This window comes from Taudactylus pleione, unplaced genomic scaffold, assembly GCF_031769625.1.
Source record: "Taudactylus pleione unplaced genomic scaffold, aTauple2 ptg000214l, whole genome shotgun sequence".
Classification (NCBI taxonomy): Eukaryota; Metazoa; Chordata; class Amphibia; order Anura; family Myobatrachidae; genus Taudactylus; species Taudactylus pleione.
Window position 1 is genome coordinate 13,789,754 of NW_028284616.1, and position 27,068 is coordinate 13,816,821.

At 45.8% G+C, this 27,068-nt stretch overlaps 1 protein-coding gene across 1 annotated transcript; it reads left to right on the forward strand.

Annotated features, from left to right (window-relative positions):
• The first annotated feature begins 1,309 nt into the window (after positions 1-1,309).
• Positions 1,310-18,096, forward strand: OCEL1 (occludin/ELL domain containing 1). The gene is made up of 5 exons (XM_088478557.1): positions 1,310-2,362; positions 4,904-5,082; positions 6,400-6,571; positions 10,581-10,631; positions 17,891-18,096. The coding sequence occupies exons 1-5, from the start codon at positions 1,310-1,312 to the stop codon at positions 18,002-18,004; spliced, it is 1,569 nt and encodes a 522-aa protein (XP_088334683.1). The 3' UTR covers positions 18,005-18,096.
• The last annotated feature ends 8,972 nt before the right edge of the window (positions 18,097-27,068 follow it).

Consider the following 27,068-nt stretch of genomic DNA (forward strand, 5'->3'; position numbering starts at 1 on the left):
TTTAAGGAAAGACGGAGCAGTAAAGAGCTTTAGGGCTTTGTTCATACAGGCTATTTTATGTCATTGTGAGAATGGCATGCTTCTTCCTGTGTGCAATTCATACACAATGTACAGTATATAGCATCCATGCTATCGCTATTATATGCTATTCATTGGGTTATATGAGCAGTCACACATAAAGCTTCATGATAGGAAATATACATCATTATTTTACACAGAGGTATGTCTATAAATCATAAAGGATGTAGTCAGGATCCAGTCAGGATGCCGACAATCACAATACCGACAGCGGCATACCGATGGTCATAATGATTCCGATGATAAGTACAGTATTAGGGTTAGGCACAAGAGGGAGGGTTAGACACTAGAGGCAGGGTTGGGCTGTGGGAGGGGTGGGTTAGTGTTAGCAGGGCCGGCTTGACGCATGTTCAACCAGTGCGGTCGAACAGGAGCACCACCCCATAGAGGGCGCACCCCACTCAACCATCGCATTTTTCGGGCACTGCCCCGCTGTGCCACCCCCGGGCTGAAGTGTCCCACCGATGGTCGGGCTGTTGACAACTCCCACCACTGCATCTGTGCGGCGGTGCCGGCCCCGGAGAAGAGGAATGGATGCCGCGTGCATTCAGTGCAGTGAGAGGGCTGGGGGCAGCCCAGCTACTGAAGTAATGCCCCCAATTAGCAGCACTTAGGGGGTATGGCCTGTGAAAATTAGGCCACATCCCTTTTCGGGCGGGGCTTCGGAGTCCCTCTCCACACAGGGCGCGGCAGCATCTTGAGCCGGCCCTGAGTGTTAGTGTTAAGATTTGGGTTAAAATACTTACCAAAATCCATCTGGATTTTGACCGTCGTGATGCCACTGACGGTATTCTGCCCGTTGGCATCCTATCCCTTAACCAACCCAATCATAAGAGTTGTTAAATATCCATTTATACCTAATTGTATGTTTCTGTAAACACGTGCAATGCCTGCTCTACCATGGTCCTCATTTTTGTGTTTGTACCTAGAAAACAAGGCAAATTGCCGGGTCTCTCCTGAGTCACTGATATATCTCATCATCAATCTATCAATTATTTTACCCCTCCTCTCCCTATTGCTTCCTGTGTCAAAAGCAAGGGAAATAAATGATCAATGTTCATTTTTAATTCCTTCTTTGTTGCAGATCTGTTCTTCCTGTGAAGTAGAGATATATATACCACGTGGTTCATAATCTAGAGCAACCTCTCCTTTGGGACATGTGAAAGGAGCTGAAGCCTACAGATATATTTTCAGCAACATTTCAGATGAAATCACTTTGATATGACTGCAAATGGCAATGTCTTCCATTCCTTCACTAACCGAGAAGAAAAACAGCAGAAGACCAGCTGTGCGGCCGGCAGAGACACCAAGCTGGGGGGATGCTCCCAGTTTCTCCTTTGATTACTATGATCATGGAACACACAAGGAAATTGGACCTTCGTCAGATCGGCATGTTTTCAAGTTTCAGGAGTTAAATGATTTAAAACCTGTGCGACAATTAATTCCCGACTCCTGGAAGAGATTCTTCAGGAGAGGCAGGACAAAAAGAGAACTTTACACACTGAGGAATTTGGAAGGTGGTCAAAACTCACCACCAATTACACCACTCCTAGATGTGAGCAGAGAATCCAGTCTTGCGGACAAAAGCAGCGATATCGCAAAAGCCTCGAGCAGCATCAATCCTATTAAAGAGATTAAGTTAAAGGAAACTCCACATTATATGGAGAGAAGTCAAGTGTACACAAATTATGGAGAAAAGGTAGAAGCATTCAATTTAAAATATTCCTACATGAAGTCTTGGCCCGGTTTGCTCAGAATCCTGGCTGGAGTCCAGTTAATTTTGGGTGGTATGGTATTTGCCTGCATTTGTGCCTATATCCAGAAGGACTACCAGTGGTACAACCTCTTTGGGACTGAACTCCAAAGAACGTTGCCCGGTGGCTACAGTTACTATGGCCCAATGACTCCCTTCGTAATGGTTGTTGCCAGTTTGGCTTGGCTGGTAACCTTGATCCTGTTGGGGTTGGGTCTGACCCTATACTATCGGACCATTCTCCTTGACTCCCACTGGTGGCCTCTCACTGAGTTTGCTATCAACATCATCATGTTTCTTTTGTACATGGCGGCAGGCATTGCTTACGTCAACGATATAAACCGTGGTGGCCTCTGCTACTCTGTGTTTGCTGTCAACCCACTGATGGTGGCATTCTGTAGGGTGGAAGGGGGGCAGGTTGCAGCCATAGCTCTCCTCTTTTTCAACATGCTACTGTACTTGTCCGGTTCTCTGGTGTGTCTCAAAATGTGGCGACATGAAGAGAGGCGCAGGCAGGCTGGGAAGGTTAAGGTGAGGGGGTAGTTTCAGAATATATAATCCCACTCATTTCACTGTGTCACATAACCGTCCCCTCCCCCAATCCACTACCATTAGTTTTACTTTGTTATTTTCTGTGATTGTAGTCATCATATTTGCAACCTTGTTTTTTCTGCAATGCCTAACTTCCCAACACCTCTATATTTAGCTTTTATTATGTGTTTTATATAACATTTTAAAACTCTATTTTGTTCTGTATTATCTGGTGTTAATCACAATTGTGCAGAGTCCTTAGCAGCTCTCATCAATACAGTTCCAAATACAAGGCAGCCTCATTACTTACAATCACAATCAAGGACAAGAGAAAAATGTATTTATTTTCATATAAATGTGCAACAAAGCATACTGTAAAATGTAAATAACTTTCTGTATAACAAAGCATACTGTAAATAACTTTCTGTATAACAAAGCATACTGTAAATAACTTTCTGTATAAAAAAGCAGGCAACATAACTACACTGCACATATGTAAAAGGGAGATGTGCTCAAACAAACAAATTGAATACAGGCGAATAACCCTCTGCGGCAAGGCTACACTTGTGAGCTCTGCTGTATGCATTACATAGACATTTTCAATGATATTTGGTATAAATACTGTAGCATTAGCCATTTAAATCAATGGGCCGAATTCAATTCAGTGCGATCTATTCAATACAACGCTCTGTTTGCCTTGTTGGGAATTGGTTAAGTCAGAGAATGCCGGTTTTTGCAACTTAAACAAGGTGTTTAGTCAGAGAATGGCGGTTACCTGGCCTTAAGTGCCAGGTGCGCTAAGCCGGCAAACAGATGCACGCCTGGCATTTTTGTCAGATTTCTCCTTGCATCCTCAGGGGGGTGCGAGAAGAAATCCCTTTGCCCACCGAAACAGCACGGCGTATTGAATAATTGAATAGCTCCCTCCCACGGCTATTCATCATCGCACTGAATTGAGGGGGTCATTCAGACCCGCTCGTGAGCGCAGGACGCTCGCAAGCGGGACGATGTTGCCCCACTGCGCATGCGCACGACGGAGGGAGCTCCGTCGTGTGCATGCGCGAGACCCGGATAGCGACGGGCTCTCCGTCGCTCCAGGTCTCGTACCAAAGGGGGCGTGCTGTCGATGTTGATTGACAGCACGCCCCCTTTGGTGGGCGTGCCGTGGGCGTGGCTTCCAGACGGAGGTGTTCCCATGGGAATGCCTACCGTCTGAAGCCGGCCCCACTGACATCACTAGTGATGTCAGTGGGAGTGATTTTGGCTCTGATAGAGCCAAAATCACTCCAGGGCTTGCGGCAGGGAGACCCTACCGCAGGGTCTCCGTCGTAAGCCTTTTCATGGAGGAGGGCCCTGATTCAAAACGAGCGCTCTGGTCAGAGCGTTCGGCTCTGAATCAGGCCCTGAATTCGGCCCAATGGTAGGAATTGTGGCAAACTGAAGTATGTTTCACTGAAGCCGCATCTACAAATATGGCAGCATATTTGTAGGTAGCTCCATATCATTCAATGAGCAGAGCAGGAAACTTGTTGGTAAAGATGTCACACTTATGAACCTTTCAACATTTCAGACTTTAAAATGCCTACATGTATAATTAAAGGATTTTTACAATAGGAAAATGTGTTAGGAATGGGTCAAAGTAATTCCATATTCAGGGCCTGATTTAGAGATGCACGCCAATGCCGCCTCCGCAGCTGCAAATTTGTATGCGGCTGCTGTTTCATAAATATGCAAATGTTGCACCAATGGCTTTGCAAATTTCAGCGACTGCGTACAAAGACGCAGAATCGGTTGCAGATCAGTCAATATAATCGGCTTTCTTAGTAACCCTATGGTTGCGCAGAATCGCCGCGGGAACTGAAACGCAAGATCCATTTTGACTACATACAGAATCCCAGTCACGGTCGCAACACACCTGCGTTTCAGTTGCCACCTCCCTGCTGCTGCCCAAGAATGATCCCTACCTGCCAATCAAGTTGCGAATAAATCCTCACTGCCAGCGACATTAGTAATGGAACTTGGAGCATGTGCAGTGCAACTCATACGCATGCGCGGACCACCGATAATCGGTCAAATGTGTAAACAGCGGCAATGCGTCCACTCTGAATCAGGCCCTCAGTCAGTCTATATTCACTAGTGAAAATTAAATTCTACCATATTATAATATAATTAATGATATGGTCTTTAAAAGTAGTACATATCAGTTTTACGTTTCACAAAGTTAAAATAAAGGCCAATTGGACACCAAAGGAACAATTAGATTACCTTCACTTCACATCCTCACATTAAGTACATGTGTTTTGGGCAGAGGCACACAAAGTACAAACTCCGCAACCAATTATTTTATTCAGCAAGGAAAGTCTTAGATAAAAGATTTACAAAATTCTTCAGTCTAGCAATTCTTAGGGACAGGCTCTGTATTAATACACATATTATATATATTTCTTTAAATTGTAATCATTAGACAGTTATCCAAAGAAAAAGCATTAATCACATTGTTGCAGGTCTCTATATTATAACCTGTTTTATTTTCCTTTATAGATGATTGACAGACCAAGGAGAATAGTTTTTCAAGATGAGGTTCAGCAATTAGGGGACATCAAAGGGAAAGTCACCAATACCATCCAATTCTCAGAGAAAGGCAGTGGCTCTGGAGTGCTAAACCGATCTGTACCCACGGGTAACAGGCCAAGACCTCATAAGATATTGGATTATGTCCTGTAAGCATTTTAGTCTTCAATTCTGGCTTGTTTGCGTCGTGATAATCAGAGGACATGAGTATGTTTGCCTTTACCAGATACACCATTAGGTGAATCTAGGACAGTGGCAAACGCAGGATTTCCAGAGGGGGGTTTGCAAATGCTTAATTTTAGAGTGTGGCCTGTCAATGAAGAGGGCAGAATTAGTTCTTAACCAGCTTTAATAAGCGTCATACAAAGTGTATTGTGTGTATTAATTCCAGCATATACAGGACCAGTGATCACAGTAACCCATTAGATGCATCAGTAGGGCCATCTTGCCTGAGCTGAATGTATTTATTTTAGATGTGGGCACCATTCCAGACTATTGGAGCAAGTCCGGGAGCCTGGAGGAGCAGCAGAAGAACCTAGCACTGCCCTGGACATATATGTACATATTGGGCTCTATAGCAGTGCATCTCTAACAGTGCATGTTTTCCAGATATTCAAGTTGGTGCACAGGTTATTTATTACTGGATGATACATGTTAAAATATCCACAGGTGGTGCTAATTATTTCATTTGTGATACTAATAAGAACATGCAGCACTAGTAACAATCTACTATTTCTATTGTGGTCATGGTGTGGGCTTGGGAGGGGGATTTCCAGGCAGACGGAACCCCCCCCTGCGTTTGCCTATGTAGGAGATTGCCTAGGGTCCTTAATAGTTAGGTGGGGGTGGAGGCAATAAAACACTCAAAGAGTGGCATAGTGTCACGCATTCAGTGTTTTCATTGCCTCAGTGGTGCCCACATATATAGTACATGGAGGTAACATGGAAGAAAAGCAGCTGGCAGTATCTTTCTTGTGATGTTGTCAGCTGCTTCTCCTCAATGTCAGTGTTGTGATTTTAGTTAACTGGACCATCCCTGCATAGCTCCTATGAAAATCATCCCTGATCTCAGCAGTCTGGTTGTCTCTATACAGTACTGTCACAATATGATTGCCAATTGGGAGTTTATCTGCATGAGATACAATATGGCAATGAGAGGTCTCTGTGCATTTTTGATGAGACTTAAAGGGTATCTGTGCCAAGTGACTTAGAATGGGGGTGTTCTCTGTGCCATGTACCTAGCAATGGGCTCTTTGTACAATATGACTGATAACAATGAGTCCACTGGGTCCCTGATAGAATAAGATCTGTGGCTCGGCACCCATTTGCTCAGACATATAAGCGTAATACTTAAGACGGATGTTTAATAATGAGACCTAACAGGTCTACTATGGGTTTTGCTTTATGCCATATCTGAAATTAGAGTTGATTGTAGATGATTGTGTGAGGTGCGCTCTGTTCTGCAGGAAGTATCCAGAGATCAGGAGTGCAGAGGAGAAGGAGAAGTATAAAGCCGTTTTTAATGACCAATATGCAGAATATAAGGACCTTTATGCGGAAGTTAGAGCTGCGTTGCTGAAGTTCAAAGAGCTGGATAACGTGATGGATAAACTGAATAGTGGACCCCAGAGTCAGAAGGTGAGTCAGTGAGCATGCTTTCCTGTGAGCACATCAGCACTGTAATCTGTCATTTGCAACAGCGTATTGTTGTTACATCTCATTCTGTGTATAAAAGTAACCCTAAGAAGTCTATACATCTGTAACAAACCAACGCTGAGCAAAAATGTGTTCATTTAGATGGGAGACGAAATGCACCTAATTCTGTACCCAAATGCAAAAAGAAACCTATGCAATAATACAATGATCTTCAAACGGGTACAAATAACAACTGCTGGTTAATACATTGATGGAATATTTTTGAGCCATCCTAGTGTATTAAATACTGGAAGGTACATTAATATACATACATACACCAATGTGATTAAAGTCATACATGCCTAGTCAGGGACGGTTCTAGACCTTGTGGAGCTCAAGGCAAAATTTTCCTTTAGTGCCACCCCCCCTTCTCCCTCACCCCCAGAAAACCTCTTCTGCCCCTTGACACTCTAGGGGGCATGCCCTACGGAGAGTTAGAGGAAGACAGGGAGAATGTGGCAGGGATAGGCAATGGGTGACAGAGGAGAGGCAGACAGGGGAGGCAGTGGGTGGCAGACAGTGGCGTAACTAGGGCATTTGGAGGCCAGGTATTGGGAGGCCAGGTAGTACGAGTGTATTAGCCGGTGGCTGTGTTTGTTACTGTGTAGTGCGGACTGCACTCCGCGCGTCTGCACTACACTAACCACCTGTGTCCTGGACCGCGTTGATGACGCCCAGGGCACGTGCCCATCTCAACCCCCCCTAGCTACACCACTGGTGACAGGGGTAGTCAGTGGGTGACAGAAAGATGCAGAGGGTGATTGGGAGAGGCAGAGGGTGACAGAAGAAGGTAGAGGCTGACAGGTAGCCTAAGGCTGAAATAGTGCAACTTGTATTCCTCCACCTGATGTGAGACTGGCAGAGTCCCTACATATTTGCTGCCCCAACCTCTCCTCCCCAGCAGCAGCATTTCTGCTGTGTAGCTGCCTCTGCGGCTGCTCTATACGCTCTGTCCAGACTCCAGCCTCTCCAGCACATCCTCTCTCCTGTGCAGGCTGCAGCGAATAGGAAGAGGAAGTCCAGGCTGAGATGCTCGGGGCTTGTGGGAGAGTCGAGTCCTGCTTCCTGAGTCCTGCTGTGCTGCTGCAGCACAGTTTGCAAGTATGGCGGTGGTGGCAGGCAAGAGTGGGTGGGTGCCGTCATATTAAACGGCACCATTGGGATGACTGCAGCTGCGCCCTCAAGTCATATTGCCCCAGGCGACCGCCCTGCTTGCCTGCCCCTAAAACTGCCACTGTAGCTACTTTCCAAAAGTCCACAAAACTCCAGAAACTCAGGTTGGCTCTCGGACACCCAGAAAATTGAGCACATCTCCAGGAGGCCCCCTGTGGCTGCCTGCTGCCAACCACTTCCTGAATGAATCATGGCATTGATAGCAGGATCACAATAATGGAATTGCGGCATTACACGCCTCCCACACAACGCTTACTTAGCTGACCTGGCTCCCTCTTACAGTTATAGCCCCCATACACCTACACGATTTCTGGACGATTATGCAATTTTCAAGCAATCATAAAATGGATCTTGTGAAAATCGTGTCTTTTTTTAGTAACTTACGATCCGATGCTCGCTCCCGCTGTTCGTACAATCGTGTCTTCTGATTATATGTGCAGCACATCTTGCCCGTCGTATCCGTATGAGGATCGTGCCATTTATTTTGTTCATGCGATCCATCATGTGGCATTTCAATTCATTTCAATGACTGTTTCCCTGATGAGCTTGTGAGACAAAGGATCGATCTTACGACTGATCCTGTGCTAGAAAAACAACAAACACGCTGCAGGGACTGCCAGGGAGCTCCGGGAGAATCATAGAGAAAACGTATCATTCATCTGATCTTATGCTGGTCGTTTAGGTGTATGGGCCCTATTAGTGGCATCCAAAAATTCGGCAAGTGTGTTTAAGTATCACAAATGGGATATATTAAATAAAAAAACCCTGATGTTCCCTTGCTGCCATTACTTACTTAATACATATATTAGGCTCCAACTAGCAGTACTTAAGCAGGAAATAAATGATAGTTGAAAACTTGGAATGAAAGAGGTGATAATATGCAGGGCTTTAAAGTGATGTTTTACTTTTGCCAGAATGCTTATTCTTATCACAGAATGCAATCCCACGAAGTATCGCCATGAACAACCTTTAAACATGGAATGGGAGTGTGCAGAAGTGTGTGCTCAGTGATCAATAAGGCACACCTGTGCAAAACATGTAACTGATTTTTTTCCAGTGTAGAAATGAACCTCGCAGTTTGCAGGTGACAGGTTTTAGACCTCTTCCAAGTATATATCACATTCTCTGTAATGAAGCTGAACATTGTTGTGTGTAAATTTAAAGTAGCAGACAAAAGACAAAGGGCCTGATTCAGACCCACTCGCGAGTGGCTGTCCGCTCGCAAGTGGGTCGATGGTGTGCACTGAGCATGCGCACGACGGAGGGAGCTCCGTCGTTTGCATGCACGAGACGCGACGAGCGAAGGACTTTCCTTCGCTCGTTGTGTCTGATCAAAGGGGGCGTGCTGTCGATGTTGATTGACAGCACGCCCCCTTTGGTGGGCGTGCCGGGGCTTGCCTCCCGGACGGGGGCGTTCCCAAGGGAACGCCTACCGTCAGAAGCCGGCCCACTGACATCACTAGTGATGTCAGTGGGAGTGATTTTGGCTCTGATAGAGCCAAAATCACTCCAGGCCTTTCGGTTGAGAAACTGAACCGCAGGCTCCGGCTCGCAGTGGCGATGGTCGCGATGGTCAAGACCATCGCGACCATCAACCTGCACGCACGTATAGGCTGTGGGTGGTGACCCACAGCTATACGAGTGTCCAGGAGGACGCTCCATTTTTATGGAGGACGGCCCTCATTCAGAGCGAGCGCTCTGCTCAGAGCGTCCGGCTCTGAATGAGGGCCAAAGGTCCTTATATAAAAGCCTTCAAGTTGCAGCAATTTAGCACATAGATTTAAAAGGTTGGTTTTGCCTTTTAAATTATTGCTGCTTTAAATCTACGGACTAAGGGCCAGATTCAGAGTTTTATGCTATTGACTGCTGCATCTCTGGAGCCAGGAAATCTATATCGGAAGATGCTAAACTAACGCAGGCCACCATGTCAATCATGCTGCGGCTAGGGGTCGCTGTGAGGGATCTCGCAGACACTGATCAGCACATGCGGAGCACAGATCCTGTGCATGCTGAGATCGGCTACCATCGGAGTTGTACGCAAAAAGTCACAAGTTTTGCGTCGGTTCCTGACACCCGCAGGCTATTACATAAGGGTCAAAATATGGATGTTAAGTTTCTTATTGTAGATTTATTCCTCTTCCTAAAGCTATTGTGATCAGAATAATTTTTCTTTTGCAACTACTAAAATGCCTACTGTAACAAGAATCACACAGACCGGGTAAAATCCATCAGTAGCTTTTATTGCTCACCACAGGCAGGTCCACAGGATATGGCAGTTTCACAGGCAAGATGTTACACAAAGTCTTACAAACAGCAATATTTATTCAGTGGACTCGCAGGTCCAGGATCCCTAACACTAGTCACCCTCGGGCCTATAAGCTGGGCAACTATCTCACCGTCAAGCTCCATTTCCCAGTAGCTTTGCAGTTCTTAACCCAGCCTCACACAGGAGTCTGTAATCAGCTGCCTTTCCAGACTCTGATTGAGGCAACATCTGAACTGGACATTACACATTCCTAATGCCTTTGCTCTGCCAAACCTGGGAGATCTGGAGATTCCACATTTACTTCTTGTGGAATTATGCTGACCCTGTCACACTACTGAATCAGTATCATCCTGCTCATTTGCATAGAATGTCACTAACATTGGGAGAATTCTCTTCTGGTTTTAAATAAAACACAAGCATTAAGAAATTTTGGTTATCTGGAAAGAACCCTAGTAGCATCAATGCCACATTGTCACTAATTTACTTCTACTCATTTTGTCTTCAATCTTACAGGCACCAGACAGGGTCAAAGCCATTGCTGAAAAATATGGGCAAAAAAAAAATGTACGTATGAATATGATAAAATTTGAAATATCAGTCACATGAACTATGATATCAAAGGTCTTTTCTGAAGTGGGAGTACCGATTCTGAAGAAGTAACTTCCCCCTCCTTTACTTAATCTACTACAATTTCAGCTAATACGCTCCTCATACAGTTACTGCAGGATGAAGTGCATGGCGAATGGTCTGTGTGTCTCCATGCATTTCCTTTACTGACAGTGGGACTCATTTAGAAATGGACATATTTTATTTGCACTGTATCTATACTAATATAATAAGAATGTTGTGTCTGTCTGTTTGTTCCAGGTTAGTGCAAAAACTACTGAAGTGTGGGGGTCATTCAGACCCGCTCGTGAGCGGCAGTACGCTCGCAAGCGGGTCGCTGTTCCCCCACTGCGCATGCGCACGACGGAGGGAGCTCCGTCGTGCATATGGGCGAGACCCGGCGAGCGACGGGCTCTCCATCGCTCCGGGTCTCGCACCAAAGGGGGCGTGCTGTCGATGTTGATTGACAGCACGCCCCCTTTGGTGGGCGTGCCGGGGTTGTGCCTGCCAGACGGAGGCGTTCCCATGGGAACGTCTACCGTCTCAAGCCGGCCCCACTGACATCACTAGTGATGTCAGTTGGAGTGATTTTGGCTCTGATAGAGCCAAAATCACTCCAGGGCTTGCGGCAGCGAGACCCTACCGCAGGGTCTCCGTCGCAAGCCCGATGGTCGCGATGGTCAAGACCATCGCGACCATCATCATGGATGCTCGCTATAGCTGTGGATGGTAGCCCACAGCTATGCGAGTGTCCATGAGGACGCTCCAAAAAAAAGGTAGGAGGGCCCTGATTCAGAGCGAGCGCTCTGGTCACAGCGTTCAGCTCTGAATCAAGCCCAGTATTCATGAAAACTGCATCATTTTGTAGTAGAAACTACTGGAAATAACCTGCACTTGTTTAAAATTTCTCAACAAAAGCTGGGTTATTCCTGCGCACTGGGGTTAACTGGCCGGGGTGTGCAGCACTTAGGTGAGAGGGTGCCAATCCCTCTTGGAGAGAATACATTGAATTATATCGTATCTAATGCGCTTCCCCTTGTGGTGTAGTGATGATGCCTACTAATACCTCTATAGATATGATCCCTTTTAATGTATTGTTTTATCTTATACACTGAGAGCTGGAGATAAAGGCTGGTAAATATGTGACAATCAAAGATATAATCACTTGCGGTGTAATGGTTTATTCTAATAGACTGAAAACTAGAGACTGAAGCTGGTAAATATGTACAATCATTTACAGTTTAGATAAAAACTTAGGAGCAATAATGCTAATCAAAAACACAATGATAAGGTTGACGTGGGTATTGTAGTGCAATGATATAGTGCACATAAATAGATTGAGTACCAATAATGCAGTATTGTAGATGAGTAAGTTCAACCAAAGGTGTCTGCTTGACAGGTGACGTCCCAGCCTGTACTGATCCCGCTAGATGACTCGTTATTCAGGGGAAAGTCTAATGTAGAAGGAAAGATCGCACTGTGTGATGGAATCACAAGTGCGGGGTACCTGGTTAATGGAGTTTCTGTTTGCTGGCCGTCTGGAGTGTACCGGGCTTCTATCCAGGGACGCAGCAAGCGGCACACCTGGTCCTTCCGGGTGGAGCGCGCTCTAGGGGCAGAAGCGGTCACGTGATGATTGAATCGGGGGTAGAGTGCACAAGTTTGCAGTATGTATTCCCTGGGAGCGCGCTCCACCCGGAAGTACAGAGGAGCCGGACGAACACCGCTGCAACGTATGGAGACTATCTGAACACGGCCGATCGTTAGGAGAGGAAGGCGCAGCAGCCACACCGCTCACCCTTGTCAGAACACCGCCAACCCCGTTGCACCAACCACAGACACTAGCTTCAGGTCGACGCCCAGCGGACCACCAGGACCAGGTGTGCCGCTTGCTGCAACCCTGGATAGAAGCCTGGTACATTCCAGATGGCCAGCAAACAGAAACTCGATTAACCAGGTACCCCGCACTTGTGATTCCATAACACAGTGCGATCTTCCCTTCTACATTAGACTTTCCCCTGAATAACAAGGCATCTAGCAGGATCAGTACAGGCTGGGACGCCACCTGTCAACCCCACACCTTACTCATCTACAATACTGCATTAATGGTACTCAATCTGCTTATGTGCACTATATCATTGCCAGGGCCGGATTAACGGGGGGGGGGGGGGGGGTGACAGGGGCGATCGTCCCTGGGCCCCCACACGTCAAGGGCCCCCACACCTATTGGGGTAAAGTGGACCGGAGGAGACGGAACCGGTTCCGCTTCATCCTGGCAACCTAACCCCGGCGCCGCAGGGAGGCTTCATTTGCCAGACTCCCTCCCCGCAGCGGCAGCTGGAGTCGGAAGACAGAGCTCGCTCCTGAGCTCCGACTTCCGGCTCACGCAGTGCACTATGGGAGAGACGTCAAGATGTCTCTCCCATAGTGCAGAGGAGCAGCCGAGCGGATTGCAGCGGACGCGGGGCTTAGCTTAAGGTAAGTATGAGCTTTATATATATATTTTTTTTAGTGCAAGCGGCTTACTGGGGGCATTACTCGGGGGGAGGCACATTACTACTGGGGCATTATTCGTGGGGGGGGCATTACTACAGGGGGCATTACGCGGAGGGGGTCAGGCATTACTACTGGGGCATTACTCTTTCAGGGGGGAGGTATTACTACTGAGTGCATTACTGGGGGGGCATTATTACTGGGGAGGGGCATTACTCGGAGAGGGAGGCATTACTACTGGGGGCATTAATCAGGGGGCATTACTATTGGGGGCTCTACTACAGAGGGAGCATTAGTATTAGGGGCACTAATAGAGGGGCATTACTACTGGGGGCTCTACTACAGGGGGCATAACTACTGGGGGCATTACTACTGGGGGGCACAACTAGAGGGGTATTACTACTGGGGGATTTATACAGGAGGCATTACTATTGGGCACATACAGGAGGCATTACTACTGGGGGCATTACTATTTGGGGCACAACTACAGGGATTTTACTACTGGGGGCATTTATACAGAGGGCATTACTACAGGGGGCACTACTAATGGGAGCATTGCATAGGGGGCACTGCATAAGGGGCACTACTACTGTGGGCACTGACACTACTGGGGGCTCTGCATAAGGTCCCCATTGTGCATATTCCCAGTTTGTCACATTTAATAGGGGCCCCCACATGTTTGTTGCCCAGGGGCCCCCTCAGACCTTAATCCGGCCCTGTTCATTGCACTACAATACCCACGTCCTTATCATTGTGTTTTTGATTACCATTATTGCTCCTATGTTTTTATCCGAACTGTAAATGATTGTACATATTTACCAGCTTCAGTCTCTAGTTTTCAGTCTATTAGAATAAACCATTACACCGCAAGTGATTATATCTTTGATTGTCACATATTTACCAGCCTTTATCTCCAGCTCTCAGTGTATAAGATAAAACAATACATCAAAAGGGATCATATCTATAGAGGTATTAGTAGACATCATCACTACACCACAAGGGGAAGCGCATTAGATACTGTACAATGCATTGTTTCAAATTTCCAAGGCACACCATTAGTTGTCGTCATCCCCCCACAGGAAAGAAAGCACATTGCTCCCCAATAGAAGAAATAACATTGATCCCCACAAAAAAAGCACATTGCTCCCCACAGAGGAATCAACATTGCACCCCACAGAGAAAATAACATTGCTCCCCACATAACATTGCTCCCCACATAACATTGCTCCCCACAGAGAAAATAACATTGATCCCCACATAACATTGCTCCCCACAGAGAAAATAATATTGCTCCCCACAGAGATAAATAACATTGCTCCCCAAAGAGATAAATAACATTGCTCCCCACATAACATTGCTCCCCACAGAGAAAATAACATTGTTCCCCACAGAGAAAATAATATTGCTCCCCACAGAGATAAATAACATTGCTCCCCACAGAGATAAATAACATTGCTCCCCACAGAGGAATTAATATTGCTCCCCAAAGAGATAAATAGCATTGCTCCCCACAGAGAAAATAACATTGCTCCCCACAGAGATAAATAACATTACATCCCACAGAGATAAATAACATTGCTTCCCAAAGAGAAAATAACATTGCTCCCCAAAGAGATAAATAACATTGCTCCCCACAGAGGAAATAACATTGCTAGCCACAGAGGAAATAACATTGCTCCCCACAGAGATAAATAACATTGCTCCCCACAGAGGAATTAACATTGCTCCCCACATAACATTGCTCCCCACAGAGGAATTAACATTGCTCCCCACATAACATTGCTCCCCACAGAGATAAATAACATTGCTCCCCACAGAGGAAATAGCATTGCTCCCCACAGATATATATAACCTTGCTCCCCACAGAGATAAATAACATTGCTCCCCACAGAGGAAATAACATTGCTCCCCACAGAGATAAATAACATTGCTCCCCACAGAGATAAATAACATTTTAAAAACAGAGTAATTAACATCACTCCGCCACGGAGGAAATAACATTGCTCCCCACAGAAATAAATAACATTGATCATTACAGAGGAAATTGCTGACGACCTCCTTGCCTGGGTCCACTCTGTATGGCCACAGCACTGTAGAGTGGGTTTGCAACCCGTGCAATCACAGGGGTTGCACACCCCATGCATGGGTTGCCCGCCCTTAGAAACTGCCTTGTGCATATGCAGTGTGGAAATGATGTACATCCTAAGTGAGCCCCAGTATGAGGAGTGGAGTGTAGCTGAAATCACAGGATTTTCATATGGCATTCTTATTATCATGCATTACTAATAAACTGTCACAGAGATAAATAACATTGCCCCCCACAGAGGAATTAATATTGCTCCCCACAGAGATAAATAACATTGCTCCCCATAGAGATAAATAACATTGTTCCCCACAGAGAAAATAACATTGCTCCCCACAGAGATAAATATCATTGCTCCCCACATAGATAAATAACATTGCTGCTCACAGAGATAAATAACATTGCTCCACACAGAGATAAATAACATTGCTCCTCACAGAGATAAATAACATTGCTCCCCACAGAGCTAAATAACATTGCTCCCCACAGAGATAAATAACATTGCTCCCCACAGAGATAAATAACATTGCTCCCCACAGAGATAAATATCATTGCTCCCCACATAGATAAATAACATTGCTGCTCAGAGATAAATAACATTGATCCCCACAGAGGAATTAGCATTGCTCCCCACAGAGATAAATAACATTGCTCCCCACAGAGGAATTAACATTACTCCCCACATAACATTGCTCCCCACACAGATAAAAAACATTGCTCCCCACAGAGGAAATAACATTGCTCCCCACAGAGAAAATAATATTGCTCCGCAGAGGAAATAACATTGCTCCCCACAGAGAAAATAATATTGCTCCCACAGAGGAAATAACATTGCTCCAAACAGAGATAAATAACATTGATCCCCACAGAGCAAATAACATTGCTCCCCACAGAGATAAATAGCATTGCTCCCCACAGAGATAAATACAATTTTCCACACAGAGGAATTAACATTGCTCCCCCACAGAGAAAATAACATTACTCCCCACAGAGGAAATAACATTGCTCCCCACAGAAATAAATAACATTGATCCCCACAGAGAAAATAACATTGCTCCCCCTCAGAGAAAATAACATTGCTCGACACAGGGGAAATAACATTTCTCCCCACAGAAATAAATAACATTGATCCCCACAATGAAAATAACATTGCTCCCCAGAGAAAAATAACATTGCTCCCCCACAGAGGAAATAACATTGTTCCCCACAGAGATAAATAACATGGTATGCAGATGGGAAACCGGCTGCCTTAATACCGACAGCCGGCTTTCCGGCTGCTTTATCCCAGCATGGGATAAATGACCGGCGTCTATATCTAGACGCCTGCCATTTACCTGACGCCGGGAGACCGGTGCCCGGCATCCCGATCGGAGGGATGCCGGGTGCCCTGAGCGGACAGCCGCAGGGGGGAGGATTAGGTTTAGGGCACCCGGGGGGGACTTAGGGTTAGGCACCGCCCCGGGAGGGTTAGGGTTAGGCTAGGGGAAGGGGGGGTTAGGCACCCCCGGGGGGAGGTTAGGGTTATGCACCCCCCAGGGGGACTTAGATTTAGGCAGTGGGGGAGGGGGGGTTAGGGTTAGGCACTTAGAGGGGGGATTAGGGTTAGGCACTTGGGGGGGGAGGTTAGGGTTAGGTACCCCTAAGGAGGGTTAGGGGGTTAGGTTAGTTTATACTTACCTTAGGGACTATCAGGATTTCCGGCGCTGTCGGGCTTCCGCTGCCGGGCTCTGCTGATCTGTCGGGCTGCCGCTGCTGGGAATCGAACTGCCGGCCATGTGGCAGCCGGGATTCCATACCGATTCCAATAACATTGCTCCCCCACAGAGGAAATAACATTGCTCCCCACAGAGATAAATAAAATTTTCCACACAGAGTAATTAACATCACTCCGCCACGGAGGAAATAACATTTCTCCCCACAGAAATAAATAACATTGATCCCCACAGAGGAAATTGCAGACGGACTCCCTGCCTGGGTTCACTCTGTATGGCCGCAGCAGTGTAGAGTGGGTTTGCGACCCATGCAATCGCAGGGGATGCGCACCCCGTGCGATTGCACGGCTTGCCCACCCTTAGAAACTGCCCTGTGCATAGGCAGTGTGAAAATTATGTACATCCTAACTGGGCCCTAGTATGAGGAGTGGAGTGTAACTGAAATCAGGGGATTGTCATATGGCATTCTTATCATGCATTACTAATAAACTGTAATTTTCCAACATAATACAAGCATACAGATAAGTGAGCCTTGCTTGTGTAAAGAATGATTCATACCTATGAATCTAACTGATAAAATACAGGAAACAGTGCCAAGAAAAGTCTATCGCAAAAATCATGAAAATATTTCTGTAAAGTATAACATGACTTGTTTCTCAAAAAGTTTTACCAAAAAAAGGTAACTTTCTTGGCAATCCTAGTCTCACTGAGACCGAGTACAATTACAGATGCTACAGTATAGTGACCTTAGGATTGGAGCTGCAGTGCAACATTCCCAAGAGTGTTTGGTCAGCTGACTTTGGAGACAGTTCTACTCTGTCCAGCACAGCAATGAGGACTAATAGATGTAAACAAGGGGGAATTTTCATAAACCTATGTGATGTATAATGATTCAATAACTGCACTTATTCGTCTATTACTCCCCACAGGATCCTGCATTCAAAGAAAAAAGGGAACGTTGTATCTACTTAAAGGGGAAACTGACCCACATCAAAAAGCAGATTCAAGAATATGACCGACATGAAGGCTCTGTGTACTTCTGAAACGTAATATAGATCTGTACGTAGCTATTTAAGATCCATGCGTTTGCTTTATGCAATCATTGAGCTGCTGCAAACCAAGGAGCTTATCACAAAATGACACTAATACTTACTGTCTAGTTGGATAAGGTTGTATATACACATTTCTTTTTTCACCAAGTCTGAACAGCGTCATGTAAATATGTATGTTTGTAACACACAGACCTGTACTTTTACCAGCTTAATCATTTATGTATTGCACAACTTGCATATATCATGCAGAAAGTATCACAATGCACTGAATAGAGCTTGTGGTCAATATGTAAATTTATAACACTGAAAATGCACTTAAGAAAGCAATAAATCATTTTAGAAAATTATTTCCTTTTATGTAATGTTTTTCTTAGGTTAGAACAATATTATACCATTTAATTATTTTAAAGTGACATTTTTTCCTTAAAAGAAATGTCCACAGTCATACATGCAAAAGTTTTGGTACCTCTGTTCAAATTATGCATTTTAGTCATACTTGCCTACCTTTTGATTGTCCTCCAGGGAGAAGCCTGGGGAGGACAAGCAGATGGGCTGTGACGGGGCGGGGCCTGATGTGCCATGTCATTAAGCCCCACCCCCTTTGTGGCAAATTGCCACAAATGGCCTAAATTTAAATAGGGGGTGGGGCTAAATGACGCAATTCATGGAGAATCGCATCATTAAACTCCGCCCCCTACTCGAGGACCCGCGATCGCCGCGGAAATTCTCCCCATTCTGCCCACTTCACTAGGAGGTTGGCAGAATGCGGGAGAAATGCCTACCATTCCGGGGGTGCGGGGGGGGTTACCCGAAAAATCGCGAGCCTCCCACAAAAACCGAGAGGGTAGGCATGTATGCTTTTAGTTATGTTTAGATTACTGACATTTTCAGTTTTTACAGAGTCAAAATAAGAAGACAATGAATATATACTCATATGCCAAACTGTGCAGTCTTTCAGTTATACCATATCTATCTATCTATCTATCTATCTATCTATCTATCTATCTATCTATCTATCTATCTATCTATCTATCTATCTATCTATCTATCTATGTCTGTCTATCTATCTATTTATCATCTATCTATCTATCTCTCTCTCTGTCTGTCTATCTATTTATCATCTATCTATTTATCGGCCTGATTCAGAGATGGGCACTAATGCCATTGCTACGCTTCGGCTGTGTGAAATTATGCAAATGTTGCAGATGCCTAGATATGTACTGAGACGCCCACCGGCACCTTTGCAAATCCAAGCGTCTTTGGGCCTCATTCAGAAAGGAACGCAAGTTTGTGCACGCACGCTTGCACTCAGCCGCTGCGAATATATGCTAATCAATGCATACGCACGGCAACCGTAGCAAAAGATGCAGATGCCCAGCACTACACAATACCACCCATTTCCCTTTACTCAAAGCCTGAGTGGTCCGCAAGACAGTGGAAACATCATTAACATCGAGAACCATCGGAACCATACGCACAATAGTTGACCTGATGTCGTGCAAGATTTTGGCCACTTCCTGTGTGCATCTAGTCGTCTGGCTGCGTATGCCGCTGTACTGCCTCAATTATGCACGCCCCTGTAACAGCGTCCCAACACACAGGCACGCCTACGTTCGCCCGACCACCCCCCGTCACCACCCACAAACGGCACTTCCTGTCAATCAATATTGGAAGGGTCTGCGTACACACAGCGTATATTCTGCGTACCCTTACCCAATTGCACTAGCTAGTTCACGCACGCGCAGTGCGATGCATACACATGCGCAGTGTGAAAACATCGGCTGAATGCGTGCGTTCTCTCACTTGCGTTCCTTGCGTTCTCTCACTTGCGTTCCTTGCGTTCTCTCACTTGCATACAAAAAAGCAGCATTGGTTGCAGTTTATTCAATAATCTGCCTGAGTAACCCTACTCCCCTACAGGTCTGCGTTTTTGCCACCACTCACCCGTTACCTCCCCAAATTTTCCATGACTGTCAAACACTGTAGGTAAAAAAATCACTGTGAGCGACGACAGTAATGTTCCTTGATGCATTCGCAGTGCTACTTAGACGCATGTGCAGTTTACCGGTAATCTCTGAACTGCGGAAATATAGGCATTACGTACATCTCTGAATCAGGCCCTATCTATATATCTACTGGGTGATCTATAAGTCGGATTTCAGTGAAACCTGCAGGATATATAAATAAAAGTATCCGAGAGTGATTTATGGAAGAAGAAATGAGTTATAATTTTCAGTGCTAATGAGAATCTCATGAGAAAATAGCCCATTTATAGCAATTAGTAGCACTCTATGCCTGATCTCAGGTGTTGTATGACTTCATTAATTTTATTATGGAAAATGATAACTAATTTCTATCCCCATAAACGTCTTCTGCAAATTTTCATTTATATATCCTGCAATTTTAGCTGAAATCCGACTTATATGTAATTTGCTATAATGATCTGAGTAGCGTTAGTTATATAGAAGCAGCAAATGCGGTATTCAGGGTACGAATAATCGCATACCAAACGCAGCATGATGACATCACCTTACAACGTGTGACCTGCTCACTGTTATTAGAATAAACATAATAAAAATACAAATACTAGATGATACAATGTAGTGCAAAACATTGCTGCTACACATTCCAAAAAGATTAAACACAAACGCAAATGTAAAAAGTAAATAAAATATGTCAAAAAAGAGATCATATTTATATTTTATATATTTTTAGATTTTTTTTAGCCAAGAAATTTTGATTTCTTGGCAAAAAAATTAAATAAATAGTTTTGTTTAATATTGTCACTTCAATCAATACCTTTTCACAAAGATTATAGGTACATAATATCAGCAATTTTATGGTATATTGGTAACTAACAACCTGCCCCAACATCGCACGGAAGCAACTTTGAATTTACAGCGATAGTATTGGTCTTATAAGATTGCCTTGTAGACATCATTTTTCCTTCTGACATCAACACGAAAATTTAGTTTTGACGTCACACGCAAAAGGGTCACGTAAAAGTTGTCCATGAGCAAAACAGTCTCCACTTAGGTCAACTCCAGCCACATTAAGGGGTATATTTACTAAAGTGCAGGTTTTTAGAAGTGGAGATGTTGCCCGGGTGTCCTATTGCACGCGTGACTGCCGATCAGCTCATGTGCGAGCCATGAGAGACACTGGGATTTATGCACTGGTTTCTAGACATGGTGTTGCCTTTCGGGTACAAGCTGTGGAATGTTTTGTAGGTTTGACCACATTTCAATGTTAGAACATCCCGCCCTGAGTGTGGGGAATAAAAGACAGCTCAGAGTCAAGGATGACACCTAGGCAGCGGGCATTTGGGGTAGGTTTGATTGTTGAGTTATCAACAGTGATAGAGATATCAGGTTGGTAACTATTATTGTGCAGAGGAAATATTATTAACTCTGGAAAGATTAAATTTGATGTGGCGAGATGACAGGCAAGATCAAATGGCAGAAAGGCATTCAGTAACGCGGACTAATACAGAATGATGACAAATTTGGAAAAGATATGTAGATTTGAGTAAAATCCACATACAGATTATACTGAAATACTGATAAGTTTGCCCAGAGACATGGTATAGATCGTGAAGAGCAGAGGACCTAGGACTGAACCATGCTATTCTCCGACTGATAGAAGAAGCGAAAAAGAGGTGGAACCAGAGAAACAAACACTGAAAGAGCAATTTTGATAAATTCTCTATTGATCTGCATTTTGAGGTCTGTTCATGCAGTTTTTGTCTTTTAGTGAACACTGGGCCTGATTCAGAACCGGTCACAAGCGCTGAGCGCTCGCAACCAGGTCGATATTTGCCCACTGGGCATGCGCAAGACGGAGCCGGCTTCGTCATGCGCATGCGCGAGACCCGGCTAGCGATGGGTGCTCTGTCGCTCCGGGTCTCACACCAAAGGGGGCGAGCTGTCGATGGTGATTGACAGCTCGCCCCATTTGGTAGGCGGGCAGGGGGGGTGGCTGGCCAAACGTAGGCATCCCGAAGGAACGCCTACCATTTGGGGGCGGCCCCACTGACATCACCAGTGAAGTCAGTGGAAGAGCTTCCACCTCTATTAGAGCCAGAAGCTCTCTGGGGCTTGCGGCCATGAGACCCTACCACAAGGGTCTTGTCGCAAGCCCGATGGTCGCGATGGTCTTGACCATCGCGACCATCAACCTGGCCGCTCGCAATAGCTGTGGGTGGTCACCCACAGCTATGCGAGGGCCAGGAGGCTGTACAAAAAAAAACGGCCTGATTCAGAGCGAGCGCACGTTCAGAGCATCCGGCTCTGAATCGGGCCCACAGTGCAGCACAACTTATTGTTGAAATATATGTCAATTGCTACAGGATAAAAATGTGTTTTATCTAATTTTGACAATATGTTTTTTTTATTTTTTTATAATAAATTTAAAAGGTATTAAAAGTATTCTTCTTTGCCCCTATTAATAACAAATTACCCAATTGGTCCTCTGTTTACTTTCATACCTTTCTCAACTCACTATTTCTGTTCCTCTGTATCATGTCCATCTCCCATGGTTTGAGCTTTGCGCATGCGCAGATGCCGCACTGCGCCTGTGCAGATCTCGTTCTGTGACATTGGTTGCAGTGCCCTGGATGTTGCAGCCTGATTGACAGACTGCAGGCATTCCAGGGTGGAGGAATGTCGTCTACATTTTGTGGGAGTACCGAAAACAGAGAGTCCTCTGATGCAGATTTACTGTCCTCGGCAGCGAAGGTGAGGCAGCCATTCTGAGTAGCCAGATGCACAATGCTGCAACCACAAAAATGTGCTTTAGACTGAAACCCTCCACAGTTGATAGAATATGATAAAAAGCCAGTTTAGGCAAGCAAACAAGGTTAAATCATTGGAAACCATTGGTGCACATATCAAATCTGTCTCCAAGGATGTAGCTCTGTAAGATTCCTGTTGCATACGAAGAGTAACATGATATCTCCTCCAGCTCGGTGGCTCCTAGTACACAGAGGTAGTTAGCGTCAATGCATGTCATCCACATGACCAATCACTTGACTTTTTCAAAACTTCTGAATTTACTCTGCCAGCAACGATGATCCTGAAGCAGTTTGCAGGCGGCACCACACTGATTGTTAGACAAACCTGGGTTGGTACCTATTGTAAACAGAAAGCCAAGAGTGTGTAATCCAGGACCAAATTAACAATGGGGCAGTCAGTGTCGGGGTCTCTCCATGGCCCCGCCCATTCCAGCCTTATCACCACCCCCCCTGACCCTGAAAGGCTAGTAAGCCGGAATCACATAAAACAATAATAACAGTGTACTCGATCCAGTACTCTCTGCTATTGTTGTATGTGACATAAATGGGATGGGAGTGCAAGCAGGAGTGACAGCCTCCAATCCTACCACCTCTCTTTTTCACTCCTCCCACCCACGGACTTCAGCGGGACCCCAACCCACCTCCTCTGGCTGTGTAAGCAGGCACTGCACCGAGCAGCTTAGGCTGCAACAGGAGGGACAGGACCCTGATCAGAATCAGGTGAGGGGGGAGGGAATGTCAGTGGGAAGTTATTAGTTAGGGTAACAGGGCTTGATTATGAGGATGACAGGGTTTAATGACGGAAAGGGAGAGAATTAGGGGTTAATGAATATAAATATAAATATAATTGATGGTGTAGGGTTTAATTATCAATGGGGACGAAGGAGTTAATGTGGTTAATTATTTTGTTGGGTACAATGAAGACTGTGGCAGAGTGAATCATTAGCCGCTCCATTGGCCGTAACAAAAAGGGAAGATGGGGTCAGGATGGAGGAGGAGCATGGGGACCCTCCCCGGCTCTTCCCCTCTGCCTCCTGAGTAACTGGGACTGGGTGCTGAGGCGGTTTTGCTCTTGCCACCTGGCGGCCAGGGATCCTTTTCCCAGCACGAAAACCATGCCAGGGCAGATAGGAGGATCCGGTACAGCATTCTGCCCGTCTGCCAGCCATGTCATCTGGTCACTTACGGCAAATATGTTGGCTAAAGATTATTTATTGTGACTTCGCTTCTCGCATCAGGTATATACTTTGTTCTATAAGGAAGATGCATAAAAACCCATACACAAAATAGTCCAATATATGTAAACAGCACTTCTCTTATCTATAGTTTACATTATTCAGAGATGTGAGCCTTGTAATAAGAGGTAGTAGACCTGCTCTACGGCTTTAAAGTTTAATTTTAAACAGATTCCCAATACTGGCGAAAAAGCATATGCTATACCTTCTCCCGAGTATATGGAGCCTATAGATTAATAATCGCGGCACTGCCGTATCGCGGTGGATATTTTCATTTTGTATGAAAATATTCCCGCTATGTATTAAACTGAACACGCAGGGACAGCTGTCCCTGCAAGTTTCTTCCGCAGCATTTTGGAGGAGTCTTTGACATTTGTGAAAAACTCATCTGGGGAAATCTGACACTGCGCATACGCACAGTGTCAGATTCCGGAGCTGGCCGGAGGCTGCAGGCAGGGCCGCCTTCAGATATCGTGGGGTCCTTTCCCCGCGTAATCTCCCTCCCTCCCACAACGAGGGGCCCGGGGCCTGTCCACCCACTACTTTTTCCCTGCTAAATTTACTTTCACTGACAGGCTCGGCCGGGGTCCACTTCTCCCAGCGCGTAGCCACCTGCGCCCAATACTATATAATCTCCCTACCTCTCCAACCGCCCGCCGCTGCTGTGGTGTTTATGGCTGCCTGTGGGAGGGAGGCAGAGAGAATACTCCCGGCTGGCTGATTGTGTTATTGGCTAGCAGCACAGAGCAGGCTGGGAGCATCCACTCTGCCTGCCTCCCACAGCCAGCCATATACATAGCAGCAGCGATGGGCATTTGGAGAGATAGTGAGAGGATATACTGTAGGAGTGGGCGCGGGCGGCCGCGGACCTCCGGCCGAGCCTGTTCGTGAAAGTAAGTTTAGCAGGGTAGAAGCAGTGGACAGGCGGTAGGAGGAGCGGGCGGGCCCCCAGAATGTCCGGGCCCGGGACTCCAGGCCCGGCAGTCCCCCCCTGATGGCGGCCCTGGCTGCAGGAGAAGAATCACAAGATCTCTCTCCTGTGAATATGTCTCCGCAGGCATAAAGCAGTTTACGCCATCTGAGAATGGAGTAAACCAAAGGGGACAAACACAGAAAAGCATTGCTTTTCGGAGTTTGGTACATTGGAGAGGAAGTTAAGGCCCTTATCCAGTCCTCCCCCCCTTCCACCTCTCCCCTCGACCCTATCCCCTCCCGCCTCCTTCGCTACCTCTCTCCTTCTGCCTGCTCCCATCTTGCCCACCTCCTTAATATCTCCCTCTCTTCTGGCACTGTCCCTTCTGCATTCAAGCATGCCCTTGTCTCCCCCATTCTTAAAAAAACCTAACCTTGATCCTAACATTCTCTCTAACTACAGACCAATCTCTCTCCTCCCTTTTGTCTCCAAACTCCTTGAGCGTATTGTTTACAATCGCCTCGCCACATTTCTTTCCTCCCACTCCCTCCTTGACCCTTTTCAGTCTGACTTCCGTTCTATCCACTCCACTGAAACTGCCCTCACAAAAGTCAGCAACGACCTCCTTGCTGCCAAATCCCAGGGCCCACTACTCCCTGCTCATTCTCCTTGATCTCTCTGCTGCTTTTGACACTGTGGACCACCCTTTACTGCTGCATATCCCTTCTTCCTTGGTCTACGTGACACTGCTCTCTCCTGGCTGTCCTCCTACCTCTCTGACCGTTCTTTCTCTATTTCCTTTTACAACAACTCCTCCCCCCCACAGCCTCTTACAGTAGGTGTTCCCCAAGGTTCTGTTCTTGGACCTTTCCTATTCTCTCTCTATCTGTCCTCTCTAGGTAAACTCATCCGCTCTTTTGACCTCCATTATCATCTCTATGCTGATGATACTCAGATCTACCTTTCCTCACCTGATCTTTCCCCCTCTCTACTGACTCATATCTCTAACTGTCTCTCTGCTATCTCTTCCTGGATGTCCCAGTGATTTCTCAAACTTAATATGTCTAAGACTGAGCTGATCGTCTTCCCACCCTCCCACATAACATCATGCCCCACTATTTATTTATCAATAGATGGCATAACTATCTCATCTAGTCCCAAAGTGCATTGTCTTGGAGTCATCCTAGACTCTTCCTTCTCCTTCAAACCACATATTCAGAACCTCTCACAGTCCTGTCATTTCCATATCAAGAATATTTTCAAGATCAAACCCTTTCTCACCCAGGATGCCACCAAAACCCTCATACATTCACTGGTCATCTCCAGACTGGACTACTGTAACCTCCTCCTATCTGGCCTCCCCAAATCCCATCTCTCTCCTCTCCAGTCTGTGCTAAATGCTGCTGCTTGACTCATCTTCCCCTCCAAACGCTGTACATCTGCCTCCCCTCTCCTGCAAGCCCTCCACTTCCCTTTTAGAACCCAATTCAAGGTTCTCACACTCACTTACAAAGCCCTCACCCATTCCTCTCCAATTTACATCTCGGATCTCATTTCCATTCACTCTTCTGTCCGCCCTCTTCGTTCACTTAATACACGCCACCTTTCATGCCAATTGATTACTTCCTACCACTCCCGCCTCCAAGATTTTGCCCGCGCTGCTCCTCACCTTTGGAATTCCCTCCCTCTCCCCATCAGACTCTGCACCTCTCTACATCTTTCAAACGAGTTCTTAAGACCCACTACTTCATTAAAGCCTTCCAGCTCTCATCCTAACTTGCTGCTACATCTTCCTTCCTCCCAGCCTACCCCATCTGTGTCACTCCTGTTTGTCTGCCCCTCCCTTAAAGAATGTAAGCTCTTTCGAGCAGGGCCCTCTACCCTATTGTGCTTCTCCCTACTGTAATTTAATTTATCTCTTACTCCCCACTAGGGCAACTTACACTTGGCTACTTATGTGGGCATAAAGGTCGCTAATATAGCTATGTTTATTATACATGTCCATGTCCTGCTTTGTATTGTATTGTAAGTCACTGGCTACTTATTTGTTTATGTACTTTTTAAGGCGCTGCGGAACACTTGTGGCGCCATATAAATAAATGATAATAATAATAA

What these genes read in the sequence shown, in the direction of transcription:
- OCEL1 (XM_088478557.1), top strand. Translation starts at nt 1,310, where the DNA reads ATGGCAATGTCTTCCATTCCTTCACTAACCGAGAAGAAAAACAGCAGA. An exon ending in GGCAGGCTGGGAAGGTTAAG is followed by an intron (nt 2,363 to 4,903) that starts GTGAGGGGGTAG and finishes TTTCCTTTATAG; the next exon opens with ATGATTGACAGACCAAGGAG. An exon ending in AAGATATTGGATTATGTCCT is followed by an intron (nt 5,083 to 6,399) that starts GTAAGCATTTTA and finishes TCTGTTCTGCAG; the next exon opens with GAAGTATCCAGAGATCAGGA.